Here is a 23,863-nt window from a genome sequence, read left to right as displayed (position 1 = left end):
AGGCAGTGCACTGAGGGTACAGTAGGATGGCCCTGGGATACGGACAGTGCACTGAGGGTACAGCAGGATGGCCCTGGGATAGGGGCAGTGCACTGAGGGTACAGCAGGATGCTCTGGGGGTGATGCGGGCAGTGCACTGAGGGTACAGCAGGATGCTCTCGGGGGGATGCAGGCAGTGCACTGAGGGTACAGCAGGGGCAGTGCACTGAGGGTACAGCAGGATGGCCCTGGGATGCGGGCAGTGCACTGAGGGTACAGCAGGATGGCTCTGGGATACGGGCAGTGCACTCAGGGTACAGCAGGATGGCCCTGGGATGCGGGCAGTGCACTGAGGGTACAGCGGGATGCTCGCGGGGTGCGGGCAGCGCGGGGCGGGCGCGCCCGGCGATGAGCTCACTGCAGTCTCGCCGCCCACGAGCGGCGGGGCTGGAGCCGCCGAGGGGCGGGGGCGGGCGGGGGCGGGCAGCGGAGCCGCCGCGTCTGCGGGAGCCGCCGCCGCCCCGCCGGGCCGCGCCGGGCAGCGCCGGGGAGCGCAGCGGGGAGCGCGGGGGAGCAGCGGCACCGCCGAGAGCGGCGGCAGCGGGCGGGAGGAGCCGCCGGCACCGGCAGAGCCGCGCCCCGGGCCCCGCCAGCGGCCGCCCCGCCCGGCCCCGGGGGCGGCGGGCCCGGCACGGCCCGGCCATGCTCGGCCTGGATGTGTGCGAGGCCGGCGGGCAGCTCCTGGAGCTGCTCTGGCTGGCGCTGTGCTACCGAGGTGAGCGGCGGCGGCCGGGGGGCAGCGCCCGGGGGCGGCGGGGGGCATCGCCCCGGGGAGGGAGGGCGAGCATCACTCCGAGTCCCCAACAGGTGAGCATCGCCCCGGGCCCGGGGGGACTGGAGCCTCCCACGGGGGAGATCCCCGCTGTCCCCCTGCCACCTCGCAGCCCGTGGCACCCGGCGCATGCCACCCTGCCCTGCCACCCGCGGGCAGCCAGCGAGTCCCCAGGTGGGTGCATCCCTGGGCCGGGAGTGCCCCATGCTGCCGTGACAGCCGAGGGGCAGGGCCACTGCTGTGTCCCCTCACTGCCCTGGGGACCCCCATCTTGACCCCTGTGGCCCCGGGGCTGAATGCAGACAGTGTCCTCTGCCCCACGCTGTGTTACCAGCGTGTCCCCAGGGATTGAGCTCCAGGGGCTTTGGGGAGCTCAGTGCTTGCAGTCACAAGAGTGGGAGGGTGATGCAGTGGGTAGGGAGAGTCAGGGACTGTGGGGACATCACCCACCCTTGTGCCCCTCAGCAATCTGACAGCACCAGAGCCACCGGAGCCACCATCCCAGCGATGCCTTCTTGTCCTGCAGCTGCTGATGGTTTGGGTTTGAGCTGGGAGATGGGGCTGGAGGTTGCCCAGTGGGGTTGGAGGGAACCTCAGGGCAGTGACAAGGATTTCTCTGGGTGACACGAAGGGGCTCTGGGCACTGGAGGGGTCCGCAAGCACCCCCCAGACCGAGCACACCGCTCGCCTTGCTCCATGACCGTGCGGAAATGCAGCCGGCGGCAGCACCTCTGGTCTCAGCTGTGCCACCAGGCCCCGGGGACACCGAGCCTGGCAGCCTCCGAGCCACAGCTCCGAGCCGGGGAGCAGCTCGGCCTCCCCACGGAGATTTCCCGTGTCACAGCCTGGCCACCCCCTGCCCACCAGTGCCTTCGTGTCGCGGGGGTGTCCCCCGGGGTGTCCCCAGGGCTGCCACTGCCTGTCCCCCGCAGACATCATGGCTGACAAGGAGGGGGTGACGCTATCGCTGGAGGAGGAGGAGGAGGATGCCGACGTGGCCCTGGCGTACAAGACGCCGGAGAAGAAGAGCCTGCAGGAGATCCAGGAGCTGGACCCGGGGGATGAGAGCCTGCGGAAGTACAAGCAGGCGCTGCTGGGTGCCATCCCCGCTGCCGTGGGTAAGGCTGGGGCTGTAGTCGGGTTTGGATTTTGGGGATGCAGTTCCGCGGACGCAGGGAGCTCAGCCGGGAGCGTCCCGCGAGGCATCCCCGGCAGGGAGGGCACATCCCACATCCCGGCTGGAATCGCCCGGGGGTGCCGCCTGTGCCCCCCACCCGCGCACAGACCCCGGCATTCCCCGCCGGCGGTGCCGGTGCCCGGGGACCCCGGTTGCCGTGGCTACGGGATCACCGCCGCAGTTTCCATAGGAACGGCTACAGGGAACCGGGAAATTCATGGGATGACGGAGAGCAGCGAACGGCGGGGGCGGGGGGAGGGACCCCGGGGTAGCACGGTTACCGGTGACCAGACGGTGCCCCCCGCTCCCCGTGGCCCCACAGCAGCCCCCAGACTGGTGCTGGTCTGCACTGGGGGTCCCTGGGGGGCTCCACGGGCCCAGCACCCCGGTGTCCATCCATGGGGAGGGTGCAAACTGGGGATGGGGGGCTTGGAAAGCACTGGGGTGCGTGAGGGGAGCACCGTGGTGTGTGTGAAACCTGGGGGGCGTGCAGGTTGGGCTGGGGGAGTGGATCAGACCACTGCCCACCTCGAGGGATGCCTTTGGCTGCACGGCTGCATCTTCCCCCTCTCTTCCCCTTTTTCTGCTCCTGAGCCAGGGAATGGTACACCCTGGGAAATACCCGTGTCTGGGTCCTTTAAACTTGATCTTACCCCAAAAGTCACTGATGCCAGTGATGGGGTGACCCGAGATGCCCCTGCTCTCCTGTGCCCTGCCTGGCTGCCTGGCATTCACTTGCTTTAACACCCCCACCACGGACACCATGGCCCTTCCTGCCATTATAGGGCCATGGGCAGCCCCTTGGCTCTCTGGGATGGAGGTGATGGTGCACTGGGCACGGTGGGTAAGGTCTGGGTCCTGCTGCTTTTCCCTAGATGCCAGCGTGCCCAACGTGCAGGTGACAAAGCTGACACTGATGTGCGAGCAGGCGCCGGGGCCCATCACCATGGACCTGACAGGTGAGCCCTGGGGGCAGCTGGGGGAGGAGGAGGAGGAGGAGGAGGAGGAGGAGGAGGAGGAGGAGGAGGAGGAGGAGGAAGGGGTACCGGGCTGATGGACCATCTGCCTGTGCAGGAGACCTGGAGGAGCTGAGAGGCCGGGCCTTTGTGCTGAAGGAAGGGGTGGACTACAGGGTGAAGGTGTCCTTCAAGGTGAGGCGAGTGCGTGGTGCCCTGTGCCAGCTGGCTGGGCATGGCCCTGCTGCCCTCACACCACGGGGACCCGACACCAAGGGGTCCTTGTTCTCCTGGGACCCTCCCCACAGGGTGGGTGCCTCTTGCCACCCGTGGGTCCCTGCCTGCCCCAGGATCCTGCCTTGGGACACCTTCTTCCACCCTTTATCTCTGGGGTCCCTGTTCCTCTGGGGATCTCTGCCCACCCTGAGCTCCCCCAGCCTCCTGGGTCCCTGCCACCCTGGGGGTCCTTGCTGTCCCCAACGTGGCTGCCACCTCATGGTTCCTGCCACCCCAGAATCCCTGCTTCTCCCAGAGATCCTAGCAATGCTGCCTATCCCAGGGTTTCCTAGAGGTCCCTGCCCTTCCTGAGGGAGATCCCTGCCATCTCTGAGTCCCTGCCCCTCTTGGAGTTACCTGCCACACTGGGGTCCGTGCCACCTTTGATGACACTAAATTCTGACGAGGGGCTGGATCCTGGAAGAGGCGGATGTCCCCATGCCGTGGGGCAGTGCCCAAGTCCCCCCTGCCTTCTGCCCGCAGGTGAACCGGGAGATCGTCTGCGGGCTGCGGTGCCTGCACCTCACCTACCGCCGGGGCCGGCCCGGTGAGTGGGGCTGGGGGCTGCGGGGCCGGGGCTGGGGGGGCCCCCGCGCCACCCCGGCCCCACTCACCCGTCCCTCCTCTCCCCTCCTGGCCCAGTGGATCGCGACGTGTTCATGGTGGGCAGCTACGCGCCGCGGGCCGAGGAGTACGAGGTGGTGACGCCGGCGGAGGAGGCGCCGCGGGGATGGCTGGCGCGGGGCTCCTACCGCGTCCGCTCGCTCGTCACCGACGATGACAAGTCGGAGCACCTCTCCTGGGAGTGGGGCCTGTGCATAAAGAAGGCTTGGGAGGACTGACCCCACCCGCACCCCGCTCCCCCCGCCAGCTCGGGGACGAGGTGCCGCCATCCCGGGGACCCTCGGCGGCACCGCCGCGCTTGCCCCAGTCGCGTCAAGGGTTGAGGGGGATCCCTTAGCGAGTGAGAGCCCGTGGTCGTGGTCTTCGCAACCAAAGTTATTTTTAATTGCTCTTTTTTTTTTAAATATCGACGCCCGCCTGGTCCTCACGGCGTCCCTGTCGCTGGGGCCGGGGCTGTGACCCTGCCGTGGCGGTGCCGTGCCCGGTTCCCGCCCGGTCGCAGGCTGTGCTCTTCCATCGCCATTAAACCCTACAGACTGGTCTCTTACTGGTGTGACTGTGCCCCCACTGGTGTGTCTGTCCCCCTGTGCCTGTCCCCTCGCTCCCTGTCCCCTTGTTCCCTGTTCCCATCCCGCTGGCGGGGCCGGGTCTCCCTGCGGCGACGAGCGTCTGGAAAACAGGCACCTGGTCCCGCTGCCTTATCGGCGGGGCCGGCAGCCAGTAGCGGAGGGCCACGAGCCCCAGGGCACCGGCACAACCCGCCCCCAGCTCCCTTATCTTCGTCCTCCTCCCTGGACAACATCTTCAGCGCCGGCACCATGCGCGGCTGCGGGTCCCGGCTGGTTTGGCTGCTGGTGCTGTCCCTGGCCTGGCTGGGCCCGGCTTTGGGGGGCGAGGATAAGGATGAAGAGGTGATAGAAGAGGAGGAAAAGGAGAAGAAAGAGGATGAAGTGCTCTCAGATGAGATCAAGGAGGAGGACAATGTCCTGGTGCTCCATGAGCACAACTTTGCCCGTGCCCTGAGTGAGCACCAGCTGCTGCTGGTGGAGTTCTGTGAGTGCCCCCACGGCGGGCAGGGACAAATGTGGGGTAGGGAATGTTGGCGGGAGGACTGGATGTGGCTGAGTGTGGGCAGAACACTTCTACATGGACACAGGTGCAGGAGAGGCGGGCAGGGGCAAGGGCTGTGGGACAGAGCGGCAAGAGCACAGAACATGTGACAGGGCGCGGGTGGGGACAGACAGGCGGAGCAGGGACACAGCAGAGCAGGGGGTGAGGAGTGTGTAGCACGGGCGTGGAACACAGGACAGGGACACACGGTGTGGGTGTGGGAGAGGGGCACAGGCTGTGGCTCAGTGGGCTCACGCAGCCATTGGGCTGTGCCCACACCTGTCCCCGTTACCAATGCTGTCCCCTGCCCACAGACGCGCCGTGGTGCGGGCACTGCCAGCAGCTGGCTCCTGCCTTTGCCCAGGCAGCCGCTGAGCTGAGGAACGAGTCCAGCCCAGCCCGGCTGGCCAAGGTGGATGCCACGGCACAGACAGCCCTGGCCACTGAGTTTGGCATCACCTCCTACCCCACGCTCAAGCTCTTCCGTGATGGCAACCGCACGCACCCCCTGGCATACACGGGTAGGGCTGGGGCACCCTGCAGTGTCCCTGCACCCGTCGAGGGGGGACACTGCCAGGGGGCTGGGGAGGGTGGCAGGGCATAGTCGAGGGTGGCACTGTCCTCGTGGGGGACACAGGGTGGTGATGGTGAGAGGGGTGGCAATGTCCTGGTGGTGACAACGGACAGTGTGATGTATGAGGAGATGATGGTGGGCAGTGCCATGGTGCTGGTGGCGGGTGGCTGAGGTTGGTGGCACAGAAGAGGGGTGTCAGGTGACATCAGGGCCCTGCTCCGTGTGCCAGGCCGCTTGGACAGCCAGGGCATCGTGCGCTGGGTGCAGCGCCGGGCCGGCCCCAGCGCCACGCTGCTGCAGGACACCGACACCATCGCTGCCTTCACCGACTCCCAGGACCTGGTGGTCGTTGGATTCTTCAAGGTGGGCTGGGGCGGCTGGGGCTGGCCCACGGCTGTGGCTGTGGCTGTGGCACTGATGGGTGGCTGTGCAGGACCTGAAGGGTGAGGCAGCCCAGGCGTTCTTCGACGTGGCTGCCGAGATGGTGGACATGCCGTTCGGCGTGGCGGAGGCAGCTGAGCTCTTCCAGGCGTACGGGCTGTCAGCCGACACCGTCTGCCTGTTCAAGAAGGTGAGGGAGTGGCAGGGGGGTGGTGGGGCCATCCTGTCCCCGCCTCAGCCCTCACAGTGCTCTGCCCTGGCAGTTTGATGAGAGACAGACGAACTTCCCCGTGGACCCGGTGCGAGGGTTGGACACGGCCGAGCTCACCCGGCTGCTCCGTGTGCACAGCCTGCAGCTGGTGATGGAGTTCACCAACGAGGTACAGCCCTGCCCTGCTCTGGCACTGACCCGGCAGGGCCATGGCTGCCCTGCCCTCATCCTCCTCGTCCTCCCCAGACATCCAACCAGATCTTCGGTGCCAAGATCCCCCATCACATGCTGCTCTTCCTCAACAAGTCCTCACCGGAGCAGCTGTCACTGCGGGATGGCTTCAGGGCAGCTGCCGGTGGCTTCCGGGGTGAGGTGAGGTTGCCCCATGGCAGGGACATGGAGGGTGGCTTTGGGACTGCCCAGCCTCAGTGTCCCCCCTCTCCTGCCCAGGTGCTCTTCGTGGTGGTGGATGTAACCGGGCACGGCGCCGACGTCCTGCCCTTCTTTGGCATGACCGCTGCCGATGCCCCCACCCTGCGCCTGGTCAAGATGGAGGGCAACCGCAAGTACCGGATGGAGCAGGACAACTTCTCGGATCCGGCCATTCGCACCTTCATCCAGGCGGTGCTGGATGGCAAGGTGAAGGTGAGGGGTGCAGCATGGTGCCACCAGCCCCCATGGGTTCTGCCCTGTGGTGAGAGATGGGCTGCTGGCCCAGAAGCCTAAGGATGACGGTTGTGCAGTGAACACCAGGGACAGGCTGGTGATATTCCTGCTGCCAGGCTTGAGGATTTGGGGATTTGTTATGGGAAAGCGGGGCAGGACACTGCTGCCATGGAGACACAGAGAGCTGGGATGGCAGCAGAGAAGATGTGGTCCAAAAGGCAGCACAGGAGCACACTCCTGCCCCAGGCTGCACTGTGCCCCACGGGCCCCTGGCACTGCTCAGCCCAGGCTGTGGCTGCCCTGACTGTCCCCACAGCCTCACCTGCTGAGCGCGGAGCCCCCTGAGGACTGGGACACACGGCCTGTCAAAGTCCTGGTGGGGAAGACCTTCGAGCAGGTGGCATTTGATGAGACCAAGAACGTCTTTGTCAAGTTCTGTAAGTGCTGGGGACACCCATGGCCCTCCCTGAGCTCTGCCATGGGGCTCAGCCCCCGCTGTGCCCCAGCCCCGTCCCACACCCTGTGCCATCGCCCCGCAGATGCGCCGTGGTGCCCCCACTGCCAGGCCATGGCAGCTGCCTGGGAGGAGCTGGCCGAGCGCTACAAGGACCGCGAGGACATCGTCATCGCCGAGATGGACTCCACGGCCAACGAGCTGGAGAACATCACCATCCACGGCTACCCCACCCTGCACTACTTCCCTGCAGGGCCGGGCAGGAAGGTAGGTGTGGGCACCTGTGGGGTCACCAGCACCTGGGGAACGGTGGCACCCTCAGTGCCCTCTGCTCCTGTGGCTCCAGATGATTGAGTTTAAGAGCAATCGAGATGTGGAGACCTTCTCCAAGTTCCTGGAAAACAGGGGGACACTGCCTGAGGAGCCTCCGGTGAGTGGGGTCAGGGCAGCCCCCCCGCCCAGGGATGTCCCCAGCCCCAGCAGGATGAGGGGATGGATCCTGCAGGATGGGGACGGGGACAGGGTCAGGCAGGGACCATGCCTCACTGCTGCCTTCTCCAGGTGACCAAGACCCCTGGGAACAGCACGGGCGAGGAGGATCCAAGTGTGCCGCGGACAGATGAATCCCGGGATGAGCTGTGAGCCCTGTCCCACTCAGGCATGTGCTATAAACCACCTGGAAAGGATGTGGGCTCTGGTCTGTCTGTCTCCGTGTTCTGGGAGCACCCACCTGTCCTGGGGACACAGCAGGGCCTCTGTCCCCCTGGGGCAGCTGTGCCATAGCGCTGATCCTGGCAGCCCTGCAATGGCTGGCCAAGGAGCTCTCCATGCTGGCCCTCATGCTGCACTGGTGGGGTTCAGGTGATAGGGGATCCGCTCTCTCCTTGGGGTGTCTCCTTGGTGACATGCCAGACTCAGGGAATCCCCAGGAGCTGCTGTCACAGCCAAGGCAGGCAACATGGGGTTCTAGGCACTTAAGCCTGGGTTGTAGCCTCTGGCAACTCCAGAACTGTCCCCTCTCTGCTGAGACATTCCTTGGTTGGTCCCCTGGGGCCAGGATGTTCTTGGCCACCCCTCCAGGGAGCCCAGGGCAGCCCCAGACCTGCCCTGTGTCCAGAGCCTTTGCCAGACCTGCCCCATCCTTTGTCCATCCCAGAGGCTGTTGAGGGCCCGGGTCTGCTCCACAAGGAAGGAAAAAAAGCAGCAGGCAGTGGGATGTGGGATTTTATTTCATTTTATCCAAGTACCTTTGAAAAGATCATTGTACAAGTCAGCACATGAGAATGCAGAGGAAATGCTGGGGCTGCACGGCCACTGTACATATTTACAGGAACCCCCTGAAAAAAAAGGGGGAGATGGAAATCCCGGGCACGCCAACAACCTCACCAGACACACCACCACAACTTCAAAAAACAAGGAGTAAAACCCCTCGTAACACTGTTCCCGGGCTGAAAACATTAGCAGGTTTTGCTGGACTTCACGAGTGTGTTAGGCAAGTCCAGAAGGGTGTTTTAAAGGCACTCGGTGACAGGTACAACAGGCGCGGTGCCCTGGGGTCCCGGCAGCTCCACCCGAGCAGGGCCAGCGCCTCCGGGGATCCCCGGGCCCTGGGGCCACCCCCGTTCCTGTGGGTGGGCAGGGCTGTCTGAAGGAGCTGGCACAGAGCTGTGGCTGTGCTGGAGCAGCAGGGCCTGGGCTGGGTGAGAGCAGGATGGGGGAGCACCGGCACAGCCCCAGCTTCCTTGCGGCAGAGTAAGCCCAGGAGGCTTCCAGGGCTGCCCGAGCCACAAATAGGCATCAGTGACCCCCCTGGTGCCTCCTCTGAGACACAAAATATGCAGGACTCATAAAAAGATGTATTTTGCCTTCATCTGTCATGTCTCCCTCCCCGTTATGGCTCTCCTAGAGAGCCCTGCCTAAAGCCAGAGCTTGGCCCAGGGGTCTGGGCATGTCTGCACCAGGCATACAGGAGCCAGCCCTCTGCAGAACTGCAGTACGCTCCTGGGAAGCAATCCCTTCCCCACAGGGACACAGGGGACACACAGGAGTGTGCAGGCTGTGGGATGCCAGCACCTAGCCTGCCACCCTGGCTCTGAGCTGGTCCTTGCTCTGTGGGAAGCCCCCAGCTCCAACAGTTCTGTCCCTCGGGGATTTACTCGGTTGCAAGGAAGCTCAGGAAGAGAAAAAAACACCCATCCTACCATGTCCAGCAGCTGAGCCTGACAAGGAGGCCACAGATGACTCCTTCCAAATGGCTCAATGATCTTCACAGCCCTGCTGGAGCAGGGTCACCCCTTCCACGCTGGTGGGGTGAGGGCAGCTCTACCCCATGGTGCTCCAGAGCCTTCCATGCCAGGAGAATGGAGCAGGGTGTCAGGAAAGTGTGGAGCAGCCAGGGTCTGATGGATGGCTGTACACTTTGGGTGAGTTCTGCAGTACCTGTATGTTTTACATTTACATAAGAGCACTGTGACATCGGAAATATTTTCCTTTTATTACAATATATCAAAAATATGCAGCTTTAGTAAACAAGGTCATATTACACTTTCTAATGCACTGTACAATGCTACATTACACTTATATTCGGTATGGAGAGGGAGCCCAGGCTCCCACTGGCAGGTTTGTGGGGTGGAAGGGCATCCTGGAGCTTGCCCAGATCCGTGCTGGAAAGCAGAGCTGCCGCCCTCTGCCCTGGTGCCCGAGGTGGCAGCACCGCCAGCGTCAGCCCCAGGCCTTCTCCTCCGGTCCCAGAGTCCTTCACAGTCCTGTCCTCACTGCCCTGGAGCCTAATCAATCTTCTCCACCTTCCCAATGATCTTCTCTTCGAAGATGGGCAGGATGGTGTCATCCTCCCGCACCTCCTCAAAGACCACACCACAGTCGAACTCGTCGCTCACTTTCTTAAAGTAATACCTGAAAGAAACAGAAACGTGGAGGGGGAAGAGGGGAAAAAAAAGCAGGTGAATGGTCAGAGGGCACCATGACCCCCAAATCTGGGTACAGCCCTTCCATGGCTCTGAGTTTGTGGAGCACAGGAGCTACTCCCCAAGACATGGAGAGAACTGAGGCCACACTCCTGCCCCTGGCCTCAACAGTGACCACATAAAGTGGTCAGGATCCACTTTAGCATGGTCAGGCGCTCCAGCCCTGAATCCAAGCCCATTCACAGCTCTCCCAAAAGCAGAGGCTGAGGCACCTGTGTTGGTGAAGCCTTTCTAGGCAGGCTTTCCTATGGCAGCTCCTACTTGGAAGTGGGAACTTGGAGAGCTCCACGTCTCACATCTGACTGCTTTGGGACTCTGGCAGGACCAACCTCCTTGTCCTCACCAAAGGGAACTCTGAGAGGAGCTCTGAATGTAGAGGGTCCCCACAGCATCACTGAGCAGGAACCTGCCCAGGAACCCAGAGGGCAGCTCAGCAGCTCCTGCTGGAGGAGCAAACCACGATGCAGGACATTTCTGCTACAAAACCCCACCTCCCTCACCCCTGCTAACCTCCCTCTTCACCAGCCAGGGCGCCCTGGCCCTGCTGCCACACTCCCACCACAGCATGTCCCGAGGAAGCCCTCCTGACCCAGCTCACCAACCCTCCCCTTTGTGGGGGCCACACTGCTGTGTGCTGGCAGTGGCACCTGCCAGGGGTCACCAACAGCTGCTGGCAGCTCCCTGCAGGCAGGAGCAGCCCTTACCTGTAGTTCCCTTTCTTGGTCAGCAGCTCCTTGAACTGTCCCAGTGTCACCACGCGGCCCTTGACGAGGGTGCGGTAGGGGATGGGCTCCCCACAGAAGTAATATGCCACCACGATGTTCTCACAGGGCTGGGATGTGCCACTGCCTGGCCTCTTCTGGGGCTTCAACCTGCTGTGCACAGACACAAGGGACCTGCTCAGGGCCAGCCCAGGGGGCTCACAGCCATTCTGGAGCAGGTCAGGGCCCCCCAGATGGGCTGCTGGAAATGCAGTGCAGCCCTGAGCATCACCTGCCCCCACCAGCAGCTCTCCAGCACGCAAATACACACCAAGATTGGTCAAGGGGCACTTGCAAAGGCTGAATGAGGCCAGGACACAGCTACAAGGAGGTCTAACTCAGCCCCTTTGTGCTGTCTCCAGGCTCTCCTCACAGCATGGTTGGGGGAGTCACTGGCAGAGCACCCCAGGCCAAGGCAGCAGAGCCAGGTCACCATCATCACCATCACCCTCTCAGCATGCTCCTGCTCCAGCACACAGGGCTTGAGCACCATCCCAGAGGTCATGATCATGCAGACAGCACCCAGAACTGCTTGGGAATATTGCCACCATGGCCAGAAGAGCCCAGCACAGCTTTCCAGTGGCCCACATCTGCAGGCAGGATGTTCCTGCACTCCACAGTTCCCCTGGGTGCCTCTCCCAGAGTATGTGGATCCGAGGGGATGGAGCTCCATGTCCCAGAGCTTCTGCTGCCTGTCCTGTCCATAAGGGTGCCAAGGCAGCTGCCATCCCCAAAACCTCAGTGACTTCACATCTCCTGTGTTTTCCTAACTCTCAGAATGCTGGTCTGATCTTTACTTCCAGCCCACACACCAGGTTCAGCTATGTGGTGCCATCACTAGACTGAAACTGCCAGCCCAGCCCTCACCCCATTTTCAGAGACAGACAAAAGCAACAGTAATTCAGCTCAGGGTCCTTTGCCCTTCTGCAGTGCCTTTCATCTGGGGGTGCTGAAAACTCTGCACAAACACTGGAGCAGCCTACACAAATTGCTACCTTGGCATGCGTGGTCTGAGCCAGAGGCAGCCTTCCCTTTCAAAGTCACATAAAACACATTTGGCAGCTTTAAAAAAAATTATTTTAAAAGCACACTGGATAAAAAAAAGATGATTTTGTATTTACATGACTGGAAAGTTGCTGTAAAAACCTTAGGATCTGCCAAGCACATGAGGTAATCGCAGTTTTGGAAATGACTCTGACCTTAACCTTTAAACAGTGGCTGGCGGGCAGAGCACCTTTTCATGGTGTGCCCACATAAACACTGGCACTGCAAACCAACACCAGACACAGCCTTTCCACCTCTTCCTACAGGTAGGAGAGGTCTAAAGTTCAACTGAACAATCTTCCGGGTGCCTGCTGTGCCTGGGAGATCTTTGGAGAGATGCAGCAGTCTGAGAGGCAAGGGTCTGCTCCCAGTGCCAGCAGGGCTCTCGGAGCCTCTCTCATCCCTGTATCAAAATACAGGATGCCCTTTAGCTAGGAAAACATTAAGGAACTGAGTCATCCTTGGAAACAAAAATATGAGGCATTTAAAGGAAAAATGGGTCATAAATTCAGGCAAATTCTGTGAGTCCTGTGAGCCAGAAGTTAATTGAAGGGGTTTGGAAAACCTCAAAGTCACTAAGCTTCTCTTAATCCTGCTAGAGACAAGTCATGACTAAGAGAGGGCTGCTGTGTGCCTGGGGACCTGGGGACACTGTGCAGGAGCAGAGCTGCTTCCTCAGGGCTGCTGTTCTTTGCCTGGGGAGATGGAGAGGACTGAGCTTCCCTGAGCTCTGCTGTGGCAGAAACAAGAAGGGGACTGTGCCAGGGGCTGGGAGTGTCCTTCCTCCTGCTGTGCACTTCACACCTGAAAGGCCATTCCTGGCTACAGTGAGACATGCCCTGAAAATGATGCCTGAAGTGATGCCCAAAAGTGATCTTGACAGGCAAAGAGGGGAGACTGACTGGCCTTTAGTTCCCTAAGCCTTCCTTTTTTCCCTTTTGGAAAATGGGGGCTATGGTTTCCCTTTTCCAGTCACTGGGAACTTGTCCAGACTGCCATGACTTCTCAAGTATGATGGATAGTGGCTGAGACACTTCATCCATCAGTGCACTCAGGCCCTGTGGATGGATTTCATCAGGTCCCATGGATTTGTCCACCTTCAGGTTCTTTAGATGGTCTCAAACCTCATCTTCTCCTACTGTGGGTGATTCTCTTTCTCCCAGTCCCTGCCTTTGTCTGTGACTCAGGTGCTGTGGTTGGAGCACTCACTGGTGAAGTTCAAAGCAAAAACCCATTGAGTACCTCAGCCTTCTGCACACCCCAGGTAACCTCCCAGGTAATTTTCTCCCAGACAGGGCCCATTTTTTCCCCAATCCTCCTTTTACCACCAATGTCCCAAGAGAAGATTTTCCTGTTGCTTTAATTCTATCAGCAGAACTCACACACCCCCCAAACTACAGCCATAGATCTCTGGCAGGCTAAAGCAGAGCTGATGAATATGGAATCACTGAAAATGTAATTTTCCAAGAGCTCCTCTCAGGAGAATGAAACAACACAACTGTCTCCACTTTCGTCATTGCCAAGAGATCTCCTGAGACCTTGGCTTGCACATAAAGGCCATCAGCCTGACTCTGAGCCCTGCCTCATTAAATCTGCCACCTGCACCCATCTCCTGGGTGTCAGTGTGACCCAGAAACACTGCCAGGTACCACGCCCTGCCCCTTCTGAGATCACCTCCCAGTGCTGTGTTTGCCACAAGCACAGAACACCATCCAGCAGGGAAACAGCAGCACTCATCTCCCCCACTGCACCTGCATCCCAGCCCTGACCTGCAGCTGTGCATCCCACCAGTGCTGGGACAGGCAACCCAAGGGTGGTTTGCAGCACCAATCCAACCTTGCTGTGATGCAGAGATGTCCAGCTTGCTCCAACTCGACCCTGGGGCTGCAGAGCTTTAGGAAGGCCAAAATGCACCCAGCAGATGTTACTTCAGTGGGTGTCCCAGCCACCAGCTGGGACCTGCTCCTCTTCCAATCTTGGGCCAGCACAATTAATTCCAAAGTGATCTCATGCTAAATGCTCTCCCTGATTGCAAAAAATCCTTTCTGGTATTAATGGAGCTGGTATTAATTACTTCAATCCAGCTGTGACATGTAAGACTGAGCTACAGGAAACAGCTCAAAACCTGTCTGTCCATAGGAAAATCTGACGGTCACTGGGACACCAATGCTGGGCACTGGTGTGCTGCTGGATCTGCAGGTCTATAGTATTGGATGGTAAATCCTGAATTGCTTGCCAGCAGCAGTCAGGTTGCTATGTCAGAGATCAGGGTCTGATCTCTGGGGTGGGAGCAGGGCTGCTGGCAGTGGGCAGTTTGGTGGGGAAGGCCAATGGTGGGAGGGCTGTGCCAGAGGGGAGTGGCTGGAGAGCTGGATAACTGCCCTGGCAAGGCCACTCTGGCTTTAGAAAGCTGGCACAGCGTGCTCTCCACCCACAGCCAGCTCAACTGGAGCCTCAAGGACACCTCTGGGCTCACCTCCACCTCTCTGTGCTTCCCCAAGGCTACTGACAAACCTGGGACACTGGCTCCAATTTCCCAGAGCTCGTCAAAGCTCCTGACTGAAGTAAATGGTGTTTTCATGGGAGCTCCTCTCTCAGTTTCAACTTTGCTCTCATTGAGCTGTGGGATCTATTTCCAGGCAGGCTCCTGGGCTAACCAGAGCAGGAGCTTTCTAAAAACTGCCAGCTCGGGTTGCTTCAGCTGTAGCACCCAATCCTACCAAAATCCAGCAGAGAAATTTCAACATCCAGAAATCTTTGGCTCCCTGGGGACCACTGCATCCATTTTTGCCTGCAACTGGACAGACACATCTACTTTTCATAAGCAGCTCCCCACTGGTGAATGTCCCTCTGATTTTCCAGGCATGGGGCAGGGCTGGGGGATCCCTGCATCACTGGGAGAAGAGCCACAGCTCATGGAGAGGCAGTGGAAGCAGAGCAGCCCAGTAATGGGACTGCTCAGCCCATACTGCTGCTGGCATGCCTGGCACTGACCACATATCATGGGCTTCCTCTGTAAGCCATTCTTAAAATACAGGCCAAATTATTGTCAGAATATTAATTGCATAGCCCAGGCTGCTGTTTTCAAAGTGTGGAAGGTGCATGAATTTAGTACAACTATAAATGACTCTGCTAATGAACCCTATCCAATTACACACGCTGAAAGGTAGATCACATAAACTTGGTTTAACCTGGCTTGGGAAAGCCCTCTAATTACCTGGCTTTCAATCAATGCCCTGACATGAATACACAGAAATCTGCTACGTGGTCACTGCAAGCAAAAATAACTGGAGACTGTCAATTAAGAGCTTATTTTTAAAATTACATTTGTGTTTGTACGAGTCAGACCGCAAAGTGTCAAGTTTTCAGAGGACAGCTGGAGAGCTGTGAAAGGTTTTTAATGGACAAAGTGCTTTTAGCTGTTAACAGTAATTATCTAGCACTTCCAAAATGCTTTTCACCAGAGAGCTCCATGTGCCTTGCAAATGATATCCCCTGAAAGATAACACAGAGCAGGAAAATGAGCTCTGCAACAGCCATTAAGCTGAGTCACAGAAAGATGCAGTGACTTGGATATGGCCAAGCAGAGTCAGAGCTGCTGCAGGAGGGCTCCAGTGCAGAGCTCTCATCCAGAGGCCACCAGCAGCCTTTGCTGGAAGCTTGTGCGAGATGGAGATAAAGAACAAAGACAGATTTGTCTTCTGCACTTAATTCTGCTGCATCCTGATGAATTCTGCTCCTGCACCAAGCCCTGAAGCCACTGTGTGACTGTGAATGAGTGGAGAGCCAGCAAGCACCAGGGGAGAGAGCTCTCCCAACCAAGCTCTTTCTAGATGTGCTCCCTCTGCCCAGCCCCTTCCCTCCCTGCCAGGAGCATTTCCAGCCTCTCCATCCACAGGTCACAAACCCACGGCCTCAAGGTGGGTTTTGGCATTTGCAGCACCACATCAGAGGGACTGAGGCAGATTTCTCTGACCTCTCTGCAGAGCAGAGGACATGGACATGGACAGCCCTCCCACACACAACCAGACCTTATCATCGTACCTTTGCTTAAGGGGGAGTTTCCCAGCCCTTTTTTCCTCCTCCTCCAACCTCCTGCGAGCTTCCTCCAGCTGGGTGAGAGGGTTGGGGGCTGGGTTGGGTGGCATGGTGGGATCTTGGATGAAGGGGTGGGAAGGCTGGACGACGTTCCGGAGCTGGGCGCTGACCCAGGGGTGCACGGTGACAGGTCGCTCGATGGACAGGGACCGCACCATGTCGTGGGACAGCTGCTTCTTAGCACCTGAAGAGCTACACACAAACACAGAGGTTTTACCCTGAGATGCTCTGCACAGGCACACAGTCATTCCCAGATGGACACAGACACCTCACAGCACAGCTTTCAAGGGAGAAGGGTGCAACAGCAAAATCTGAACAAGATTTTGAGCAAGTCCTGAGACAAACCCCACAGATAAGTGTGAGAGCTCCCATCAATCCCATACATAAAAATAAACTCAGGAAAAGGCAGCTTGATCTTTTGTGGCATTCTCCCATAGGATGTCCTCCCCTGCCTACCATGTACCACGTTATCCACCTTGGAATCACAGCAGCAATTTCTAAGATTCCTCTGAGGCTGCAACCTCCTGCCATGGCCACTAGCTACCCTTCAGAAACAAGAGCCCTCACAGCCCCCAAGTAATCCTCAGTCTCCTAAGGGTCTAAACCCTTGTGTGGTGGGCTCTTGCCTTCCCAAGATGTCTGGGAGGAAGGCAGACAGCCTGCTGACACATCTCCTTTGTGCAGGGGATGCAACACAAGAGTGTGGTTATCCCTCGCTCCAGCCCTTACCCATGGTTTGTTTTCTTATGCCTGCTGATCTCCTTCTCTCCTTCTATGATCCACTGAAGGATCTTCTGGTTTTTCTCCACGTCTTCAGGAGATCCTGGCATCTCATAGTTGGCACCATCACTTTTCCCTGAATCGGTCTTCTTAACATTCCTTTTTGAGAGCAGACTTGCTTTCCCACTGCAAGAACAAAGCTTGGGACATTAGTGCTTTGCTTATGCCAACCATCAGAGGGGCAGAGGATGGACACATCTATCTCCACAGACATGGACACTTCTATCTCCACAGGCATGTTCCTCCTTGCTCTACCAAAGCTCAAACCACCTGTACCACAGTTCAGGCTAAGAGTAAGACTACCTAGACCTGGGCACATCAGCTTCTCAGCCCAACAATCTGTGGGGAGAAGGAGAGGGACGTTTTCCTCTGGCCAAATGAGCCACAGCAAGATCTCCTGCCATGAGAAGGGTTGTGTTAAATCCTCAGCTCTTTGCTCAGAGAAGGAGGTTATCCATTATCTGTCTCTCCATGCCTGACCACTGCTTGAAACCCAGGTCCTTCCTATCACCCTCAGATTCACTGATACCCCAGACTGACTTGCCATGCCCAGAGTTTGCTTCTCAGCCACAAATGAAAGAGGCTTCACCTCATGGTAGCACCCTAGCAGGGTGGGCTGCCTCTCAGGGGGAAGTCCAGCCACCTCAACCACCATAGCCAGGGATGCCAGGCAGTAGCCAACACTCTGGCTACACCTGTGGCCACAGCAAAGGCTCTGCAGGAACACCGTGGTGCACATGGCCACGTGCCCAGCCAAGCAGCCCCATGCTCAGGAGGCCATGCAGAACTCCCCTGTGCTGGTCTGTCATTCCATGAGACTCCCCCTGTCCATCATCCACCTGCTTTACTACACAGGATCCTGCTCCTGCATATTCACTAACACACACAGGAAAATCAACCTAAACACCGCAAAGGAGCAGCAGTCCCTTGGACAGCTTTGCAGATTTTTTTCTTGAAAAAGCCTGGAGAGGAATTGCTGCAGATCTACAAAGGTAGGGCAAGCTGACAACTTCTCTGCTTCTCCCAACATGAGGACTACTGGGTATCAAATGCAATTCTGCAGCATCACCTTCAGTGCAAACTGAAAATAAAAATGCTGTTTTCTGCAGGTTGTCATTGATCCACAGACACAGTCATGGAGAGCTAGGGGAACAGCACACCAGCTGGGCTCAACAAAGAGTCAGAGAAGCCACCACAAGAGACTGCTGGCTGCCAAACAAGACCACGTGAATGCAAACCCTTGTCTTGTGAAGCTTCTAATTCAGGGACTGCCAGGAACTGGGAGTTTGTGCCAGAGCAAGGACAGCTCTGAGTGTGTCCTTTAAATCTCATTAAATATATGCTGTAGCTGATGCTAGAAGGAAGTCTGGTGTCTAGATGGGGTTTTGGCCCAGCATGGCCATGCTCATCTCTGTTGAAGCAACAACCATTTCCCCATACAAACATGGTGGATTTAAGTGTCTCTCCCTCTTAAAGAGCAGTTTGCTTTGGCTGCTTCTGCACTCTGCCTTCCTCCTGACACCCCAAAAAGGTGATCCTGATTGCTGCCAACCTGCCTGCACTAACTGTCCCACCCCTGGTACACTGCAAAGAAACATCAGCCCTGGGGAGCCAGACACAGTCAGGGTGAGCTCAGCTTTCCCCTGTGGCTGTGCCCTCACTGTGGTCAGCCCCGAGCTGCACTCCCACCTTTGCAGGACCACCTTTGCAGTAACAGGACCAGCAAAACCCACCACAGAAAAGGAGCTCCCCACCTCTCCCTGCAGCACAGGAGGGATGGAGGAATTCAAATGGCCATGGAAAGATGGACAGCAGCCAGTAATGCAGCCAAATGGCTTTTCTGGGCAGAGGGTGCCCTACCCTGGAGAACATTCCTTGGGACTGGCTGCAAGAATAGCACTGCAGTGTCCATTGCTTTGCTAGGAAGAGAAAGGAGCCCTTCTGGTAAATGGGTTCAGCCTTGCACAAATAAGGTTCGGGTTTTTTGTCCTCTCATAAACACCTTAAGAAACCTGTTTCTATTATCCAGACCTTGAGACACAGCCCCAACATCCAGCTCCTGGAGCATGGAGGTGTAGACCAGCACCTGCAATTTCTAAGCATCTCCGCTGCTTTAAGGAGCAGAAAATCTATTTTATAATCAATGCTAATAAAAATTTATGGTTAGAGGGTGTCTTTCAGCACCAGATCACAGAAACAAAAAGGACTCTATAAAGGTTATCAGGACATATCCATTTCTGAAGGGGAAGAGCCCTCAAACAATGTCCCACCATAAGCTCTCACAAGAAAAGGCTCAACTGCTGCTTCCCTGACATGCTACAGCCCATTTATAGAAGAACTTCCTAGAGAAGCCAAGGCTTTGGGAATCCCATTGGGTGCTCCTTGACTCACCTGTAGCCTAAAGAGTCCATGGGGCCAGGGGCCATGCCCAAGTTTTCACTGTAGTTTCGTGACTTTGTTGCATAGTTATGTGAATCTACATTCCAAGCAAAGCTGTTCTGCACTCGCTGTGTGGCCTCAGCCTCGATCTGCTCTTTTGGTTTCATCATGCTGTGGTGATGGATGTGGTGGTAGACATGTTTATGGTGGTACAAGCTAGGTGCATCCAGTTTCATTCCTGATTTTGCCCCGTGCTTGCCGTGCCCTGGAGGAATTGTTCCTAGTGTCCCTGCCAGCTTTGCTAAGTGGCCGCTCTCCGGGGAGCGTGGCTTGGGAGAGTGACGGCCAGGCCCTGGAGACTGGCAGCCTGGAGTTTTCATCACACGCTGCACGTGCTCATCCAGGATGCTCTCGGGGTTTTCCTCATGGGCATCTCTCATCTGCATCCCAGCACAGCCCATCTCAGCATAACGAGGAGCAAAGTGATGGAAGGCTTGGGCGGAAGGCATCTTGTGGCTCATGACTGAGGGACCAGAAGAGATATCTGCATCCTCACCTTCTTCCTCCTGCAAGGAACACAGGGACAATCAGAGAGTGATAGTGGAGTGGTGGAAGGGGTCCCTAGTCCCATCTTCTGCCTGCAGCAGGACTGCTGCTAACCCTTAGGTCAGGCCTGGTTTAGTCCAGTGAGATCTTGAAAACCTTTAAGATGATGGAGACCCAGCACCTGTCTGGAGACCTGTCCCAGACTGACAGGAAATTCCTAATGCTCAAGCCAAGCCTGTGCAGTCTGGGTGCCACCAAGCAGAGCATCTCAGGTCTCTGTATCTGCTTCCTGAGCCATCATTAGCAATCCTCTTCACACACCACCCAAGCAGCTCTGCCAGGCAGCCCACACATCACAACCAGACTTACAAACACAGCTGACAAGCCTAACAACCCAACTGGAGCAGGCACAGCCTTATTCCAAGTCCCCTGAAGGTGGTTCTGCAACAAGCAGCAGCAGAAACATAACTTACCACAGTGTACCTTCAGCTTCCTACGTGCCTTTGGTAAGGCACTGCTTCAAAGCCCATCAGATAAAGCCCAGAGCTACAGGATATGCAGCAAATCAGTTCTGAGTCAGGTGAGACCATGGGGGTTTTCTCACCCAAATGACTATTTCACAAGGCAAAGCCAAGAGAAGGCTTGTAACAGGAGGGAGCAAGTGAAGGTCGACAGCTGCACGAATGGTTTTGGAAATCAAACATTGATTTCTCCCGGGCATGCTAAGGCTGGAGTGAAACACTTCGTGCAGATAAAGAAATGGGTTGGAACTAACTGCTTGTTCTTGCAGTTCACACTGGTCTAGGACACGCTGTTAGTGACTCTTAAGTCCTTGCCAGGAAGAATTAAACTCCTCCATGCTGACAGCCACAGTTTAGATGCTGACGAACTACTTTACGCTCCAACATAAACTCAGGTATTTATGAAGTTTCTTTATTGGAAGTCAGGATTCCTACTTGTTTTAATTACATAAGCAGGATTCCAGTGAGTCCTTTAATCCTGCTCTTTTCCTCCTTTGGCACAGTGAAGAAATCAGCTGCAGTGCAGGGTATCTCTGCCCTGCCAGATAAATGCATCTACTGGAAAACACTGACCCCCATCAGCTTTGCCTGTCAGATGCCATCATCCATCACTTGCTAACCAGCTCCAAAGTCTCAGCTGCCAGCCACACAGCAAGAAAGCAAATAACAGACTTCCTCCCAGTGTCACACCTGGGGGTTTAGACCTGAAGCAGGGACAATACCAGGCTTTCAAAGTGCCAAAGGTGTGGGTGCTGTGAGCCTGGGGATGTGACACAATGCTGGTGTCTGGAGGGGACACAGCACTTTTTAACAGATCACTCTGAAGAGCTTCAGAGGCACCTTCCATCTACAGCCACGTGCCACAGCTCGCCAGCCACCAGCCCTGGGAACTGAGCTCAGGGACAGGGCATGGTGAGGGATGTGCTGACTACACCCCTGCCACTGAGGAGAGCATTTATTAGCAGTTTGTGATACCAAATTATACCCTCAGCACTTGGGAGGCTTTAGGAGCTGGTACCTCCCAGGTTTAAACACAACTGATGTGCAGGGCAGGATCTGACCCTGGCCCAGATCCCTGAGGAATGGCAGCATGTCCTTTTGCTCAGCCCAGAGCTCTGGCATTGCAGTCACACCTGAACAGGGTGGGAGTGAGAACCCAGGCTGGTACACCCAAATGAGTGCTTGGGATTTGGAAAATCCTCTGGCTGCACAGAACTCCAAATTGCAGGTAATGTGGACTTTTGCTTCAAGACTGAGATCAGGATGGACTAAGGGGAGAAAAGGCTCTCTCAGTTCATGCTGGCTCAGCTCATCTGTGTCACTGAGCAGATCTGACCCCACGCAGGACCACAGGCAGGAGCAGTTGCTCCTGGGGTGGGTCTATGGGGACCTGCCTTACCACTCCCAGCACTGGCCTCAGCCTCACACCAAGTAGGAAACACCCCAACAGTGAGACAGCAGTGAATGAAGGAATTGGGGTGCTTAGCCCAAGCTGTTGTCTTTCCTTGAGCAGGGCAAAGGTTTGAGCCAAGGCTGCAGGAACCAATTCTTCTGAATCTTCCCACTGTGCTCAGTCTGCAGTGAAAAAAACACCATACATGGTGTGGGCTCTGGAGTTGTGCTTTGGGACCTTGCTGTGGTGGGCTGGGCAAGGCCTGGCAACCAGCCTGGTGAAGATCTGGGCATAGCTTGACAGTGAGCTGGGCAAGACCTGGCACTGGGCAATGTCTGGCAGTGAGCTGGGCAAGGCCTGGTAAGAAGCTGGGAAGAGTTTTGGCAGGGAGTTGGGCACAGCTAGCAGTGATGTTGACACAGCTGGCAATGGTGCTGGCACAGCCTAGCAGTGGTGTTGGCACAGCCTGGCAGTGGTGCTGGCACCGCTGGGCAGTGGTGTTGGCACAGCCTGGCAGTGGTGTTGGCACCGCTGGGCAGTGGTGTTGGCACAGCCTGGCAGTGGTGTTGGCACCGCTGGGCAGTGGTGTTGGCACAGCCTGGCAGTGGTGCTGGCACAGCCTGGCAGTGGTGTTGGCACCGCTGGGCAGTGATCTGGATGGGCAGGTGACACTCTGGGCAGGCAGGGCGTCCTGCTGCCATCACCACTAGATGGTGCTTTGTTGACGTATTATTCTCAAAAAGCTCCTCCAGCAGCTCCCACAGGCAGCAGCAGCCAGAGATGCAGCTCCAACTTTGCTGACTGCTGAGCTATTTTTACTCCCCAGCAAGGCTCCCTTCCCTTTGAATGAGGAGCTGAGAGCTGCACTGATGAGCCACAGGTGACAACCTGCTGGAAATCTCCTCCTCTGCCTCCCCCCCAGTCCCACCCAGGCTGCTGCTGGCTGGGAAGGGAAAACAGCTCTGCTAAGCACGAGAGCCTCTTCCATCATCATGCAAATGATTGCCCTTTCTATCTAGTCAGGCAGTGTTTTATATTCAAATACTGAGAATCTCAGTGGTGGTTTTGCTTCTCCCTGGCTTATTTTCCTTTTGTTCAGTTCAGAGTGATCTGTATGACCCAATACTGATCTCTGTGACAGCAGATTCCATGTGTGGACATGAGGCTCAAGTGTCTCAAAAACTAACATGGGAACATGCACATCCTCTAATCCTCTGCCACGTTTCTCAGAATAATTAATGAATTCAGCATTTGCATTTTTGTAAAGCAGAAACCTGACAGTCTTTTCAGTAAAAGGCATTTGGCTTCAAATTAGATGCCTCCTCTCACTGTTACTGCATGATGTGGCTTTGAAAGGGAACCTGCAGACTGCTCGTTAGGGGGGAGAAAAATTCTTTTCCCCCGGCTTTTGAAAAATATTTTCAGCTTCTCTGTTAGGCTGGTAACTGCCCAGTGTGACTAATGGTCCTGGTTTTCCCTGTGCTGCTGTGCAGTCAGCCATGCAGACCTGGAAGAGGTTACCCTGCAGTCCTGGTGTTCAGGTCACAGAAAAAAGCCCTGTGATCCATCAGGATTCCAGCTCCCCCTCTTGCTGATACCAGCAGCTCCTGCACCTTAAGTGCTGACCTAAAAAAGCTACAATTGCTTACTCTGAGTTTTTCCTGAATGGCTAATGCCAGATGCCAGCCAGTCAATGAAATACATTCTGGAGACAGCAAAGAGGTTTAATATATAGCATTAGTGGGAGTCCTGGGCTTAAAAATAGATTAAGTCACACAAAAATGTGTTTGAACAGACTTAAATATATTCTCTGGCACATAGGTATTTGCCGATTTTATGGTATTGCTACTGGCAGCTTCTTCAAGGAGGCAGAGAGTCGGATAATGTAATTTAGTATAGTGAAGGCTGCAATGGAGCCATGGGAGGAGGAGGAGGAGGAAGAAGAAAAGTGTTCTAGGACAGTGTTAGCAGAAAATGCTGCTGATTACACTGTCTTTGTCTAGAAAGCAATAGTCACCAGACAGGAGAACAGTGCAATTCCAGAAGAACAGGAATCTAATCCCAAAATAGCACCTGCCTGGCCTTTTCTGGCTGGGTGCAGAGGTGTAGGGAGTTTG

General features: G+C 56.9%; 3 protein-coding genes across 5 annotated transcripts in view; 2 read left to right on the top strand and 1 right to left on the bottom strand.

The window, feature by feature from the left end:
* Window positions 1–465: 465 nt before the first annotated feature.
* On the top strand, window positions 466–4,391 carry ARHGDIG (Rho GDP dissociation inhibitor gamma). 2 transcript variants are annotated; one of them, XM_056503604.1, is made up of 6 exons: window positions 466–754; window positions 1,744–1,929; window positions 2,864–2,947; window positions 3,063–3,139; window positions 3,704–3,767; window positions 3,863–4,391. In XM_056503604.1, exons 1-6 carry the CDS (start codon window positions 682–684, stop codon window positions 4,060–4,062), a joined length of 684 nt encoding a protein of 227 aa, XP_056359579.1. In that variant the 5' UTR covers window positions 466–681; the 3' UTR covers window positions 4,063–4,391. The 2 variants fall into 2 exon arrangements, with proteins under 2 accessions (XP_056359579.1, XP_056359581.1); XM_056503606.1 differs by lacking the exon at window positions 466–754 and adding an exon at window positions 781–985.
* Window positions 4,392–4,508: 117 nt separating this feature from the next.
* On the top strand, window positions 4,509–7,924 carry PDIA2 (protein disulfide isomerase family A member 2). Its single transcript, XM_056503603.1, has 11 exons — window positions 4,509–4,897; window positions 5,269–5,475; window positions 5,758–5,891; window positions 5,962–6,099; window positions 6,173–6,289; window positions 6,367–6,492; window positions 6,571–6,765; window positions 7,103–7,223; window positions 7,326–7,507; window positions 7,587–7,670; window positions 7,802–7,924. The coding sequence occupies exons 1-11, from the start codon at window positions 4,663–4,665 to the stop codon at window positions 7,880–7,882; spliced, it is 1,620 nt and encodes a 539-aa protein (XP_056359578.1). The 5' UTR covers window positions 4,509–4,662; the 3' UTR covers window positions 7,883–7,924.
* A 527-nt stretch (window positions 7,925–8,451) lies between these two features.
* Window positions 8,452–23,863, bottom strand: part of AXIN1 (axin 1) — a 70,541-nt gene continuing 55,129 nt past the window's right edge. The window contains exons 6-10 of one of the 2 annotated variants that reach the window (XM_056502847.1): window positions 19,299–19,852; window positions 16,857–17,033; window positions 16,074–16,319; window positions 10,929–11,096; window positions 8,452–10,153 (exon numbers count right to left, since the gene is read on the bottom strand). In XM_056502847.1, coding sequence (XP_056358822.1) covers window positions 10,027–10,153; window positions 10,929–11,096; window positions 16,074–16,319; window positions 16,857–17,033; window positions 19,299–19,852 — 1,272 coding nt within the window. In that variant the 3' untranslated portion in view covers window positions 8,452–10,026. Of the gene's footprint in view, window positions 10,154–10,928; window positions 11,100–16,073; window positions 16,320–16,856; window positions 17,034–19,298; window positions 19,853–23,863 lie in introns of both variants that reach the window. The other variant, XM_056502846.1, reaches the window with a different exon arrangement.

The sequence above is a fragment of the Oenanthe melanoleuca genome, chromosome 14 (assembly GCF_029582105.1).
Source record: "Oenanthe melanoleuca isolate GR-GAL-2019-014 chromosome 14, OMel1.0, whole genome shotgun sequence".
Classification (NCBI taxonomy): domain Eukaryota; kingdom Metazoa; phylum Chordata; class Aves; order Passeriformes; family Muscicapidae; genus Oenanthe; species Oenanthe melanoleuca.
The sequence above is the reverse complement of the archived record's forward strand: the minus strand, read 5'-3'. Positions and strand labels throughout refer to the sequence as shown.

What these genes read in the sequence shown, in the direction of transcription:
- ARHGDIG (XM_056503604.1), top strand. Translation starts at nt 682, where the DNA reads ATGCTCGGCCTGGATGTGTGCGAGGCCGGCGGGCAGCTCCTGGAGCTG. An exon ending in GCTGGCGCTGTGCTACCGAG is followed by an intron (nt 755 to 1,743) that starts GTGAGCGGCGGC and finishes TGTCCCCCGCAG; the next exon opens with ACATCATGGCTGACAAGGAG. An exon ending in CTACCGCCGGGGCCGGCCCG is followed by an intron (nt 3,768 to 3,862) that starts GTGAGTGGGGCT and finishes CTCCTGGCCCAG; the next exon opens with TGGATCGCGACGTGTTCATG.
- PDIA2 (XM_056503603.1), top strand. Translation starts at nt 4,663, where the DNA reads ATGCGCGGCTGCGGGTCCCGGCTGGTTTGGCTGCTGGTGCTGTCCCTG. An exon ending in TGGTCGTTGGATTCTTCAAG is followed by an intron (nt 5,892 to 5,961) that starts GTGGGCTGGGGC and finishes GTGGCTGTGCAG; the next exon opens with GACCTGAAGGGTGAGGCAGC. An exon ending in CACTGCCTGAGGAGCCTCCG is followed by an intron (nt 7,671 to 7,801) that starts GTGAGTGGGGTC and finishes TGCCTTCTCCAG; the next exon opens with GTGACCAAGACCCCTGGGAA.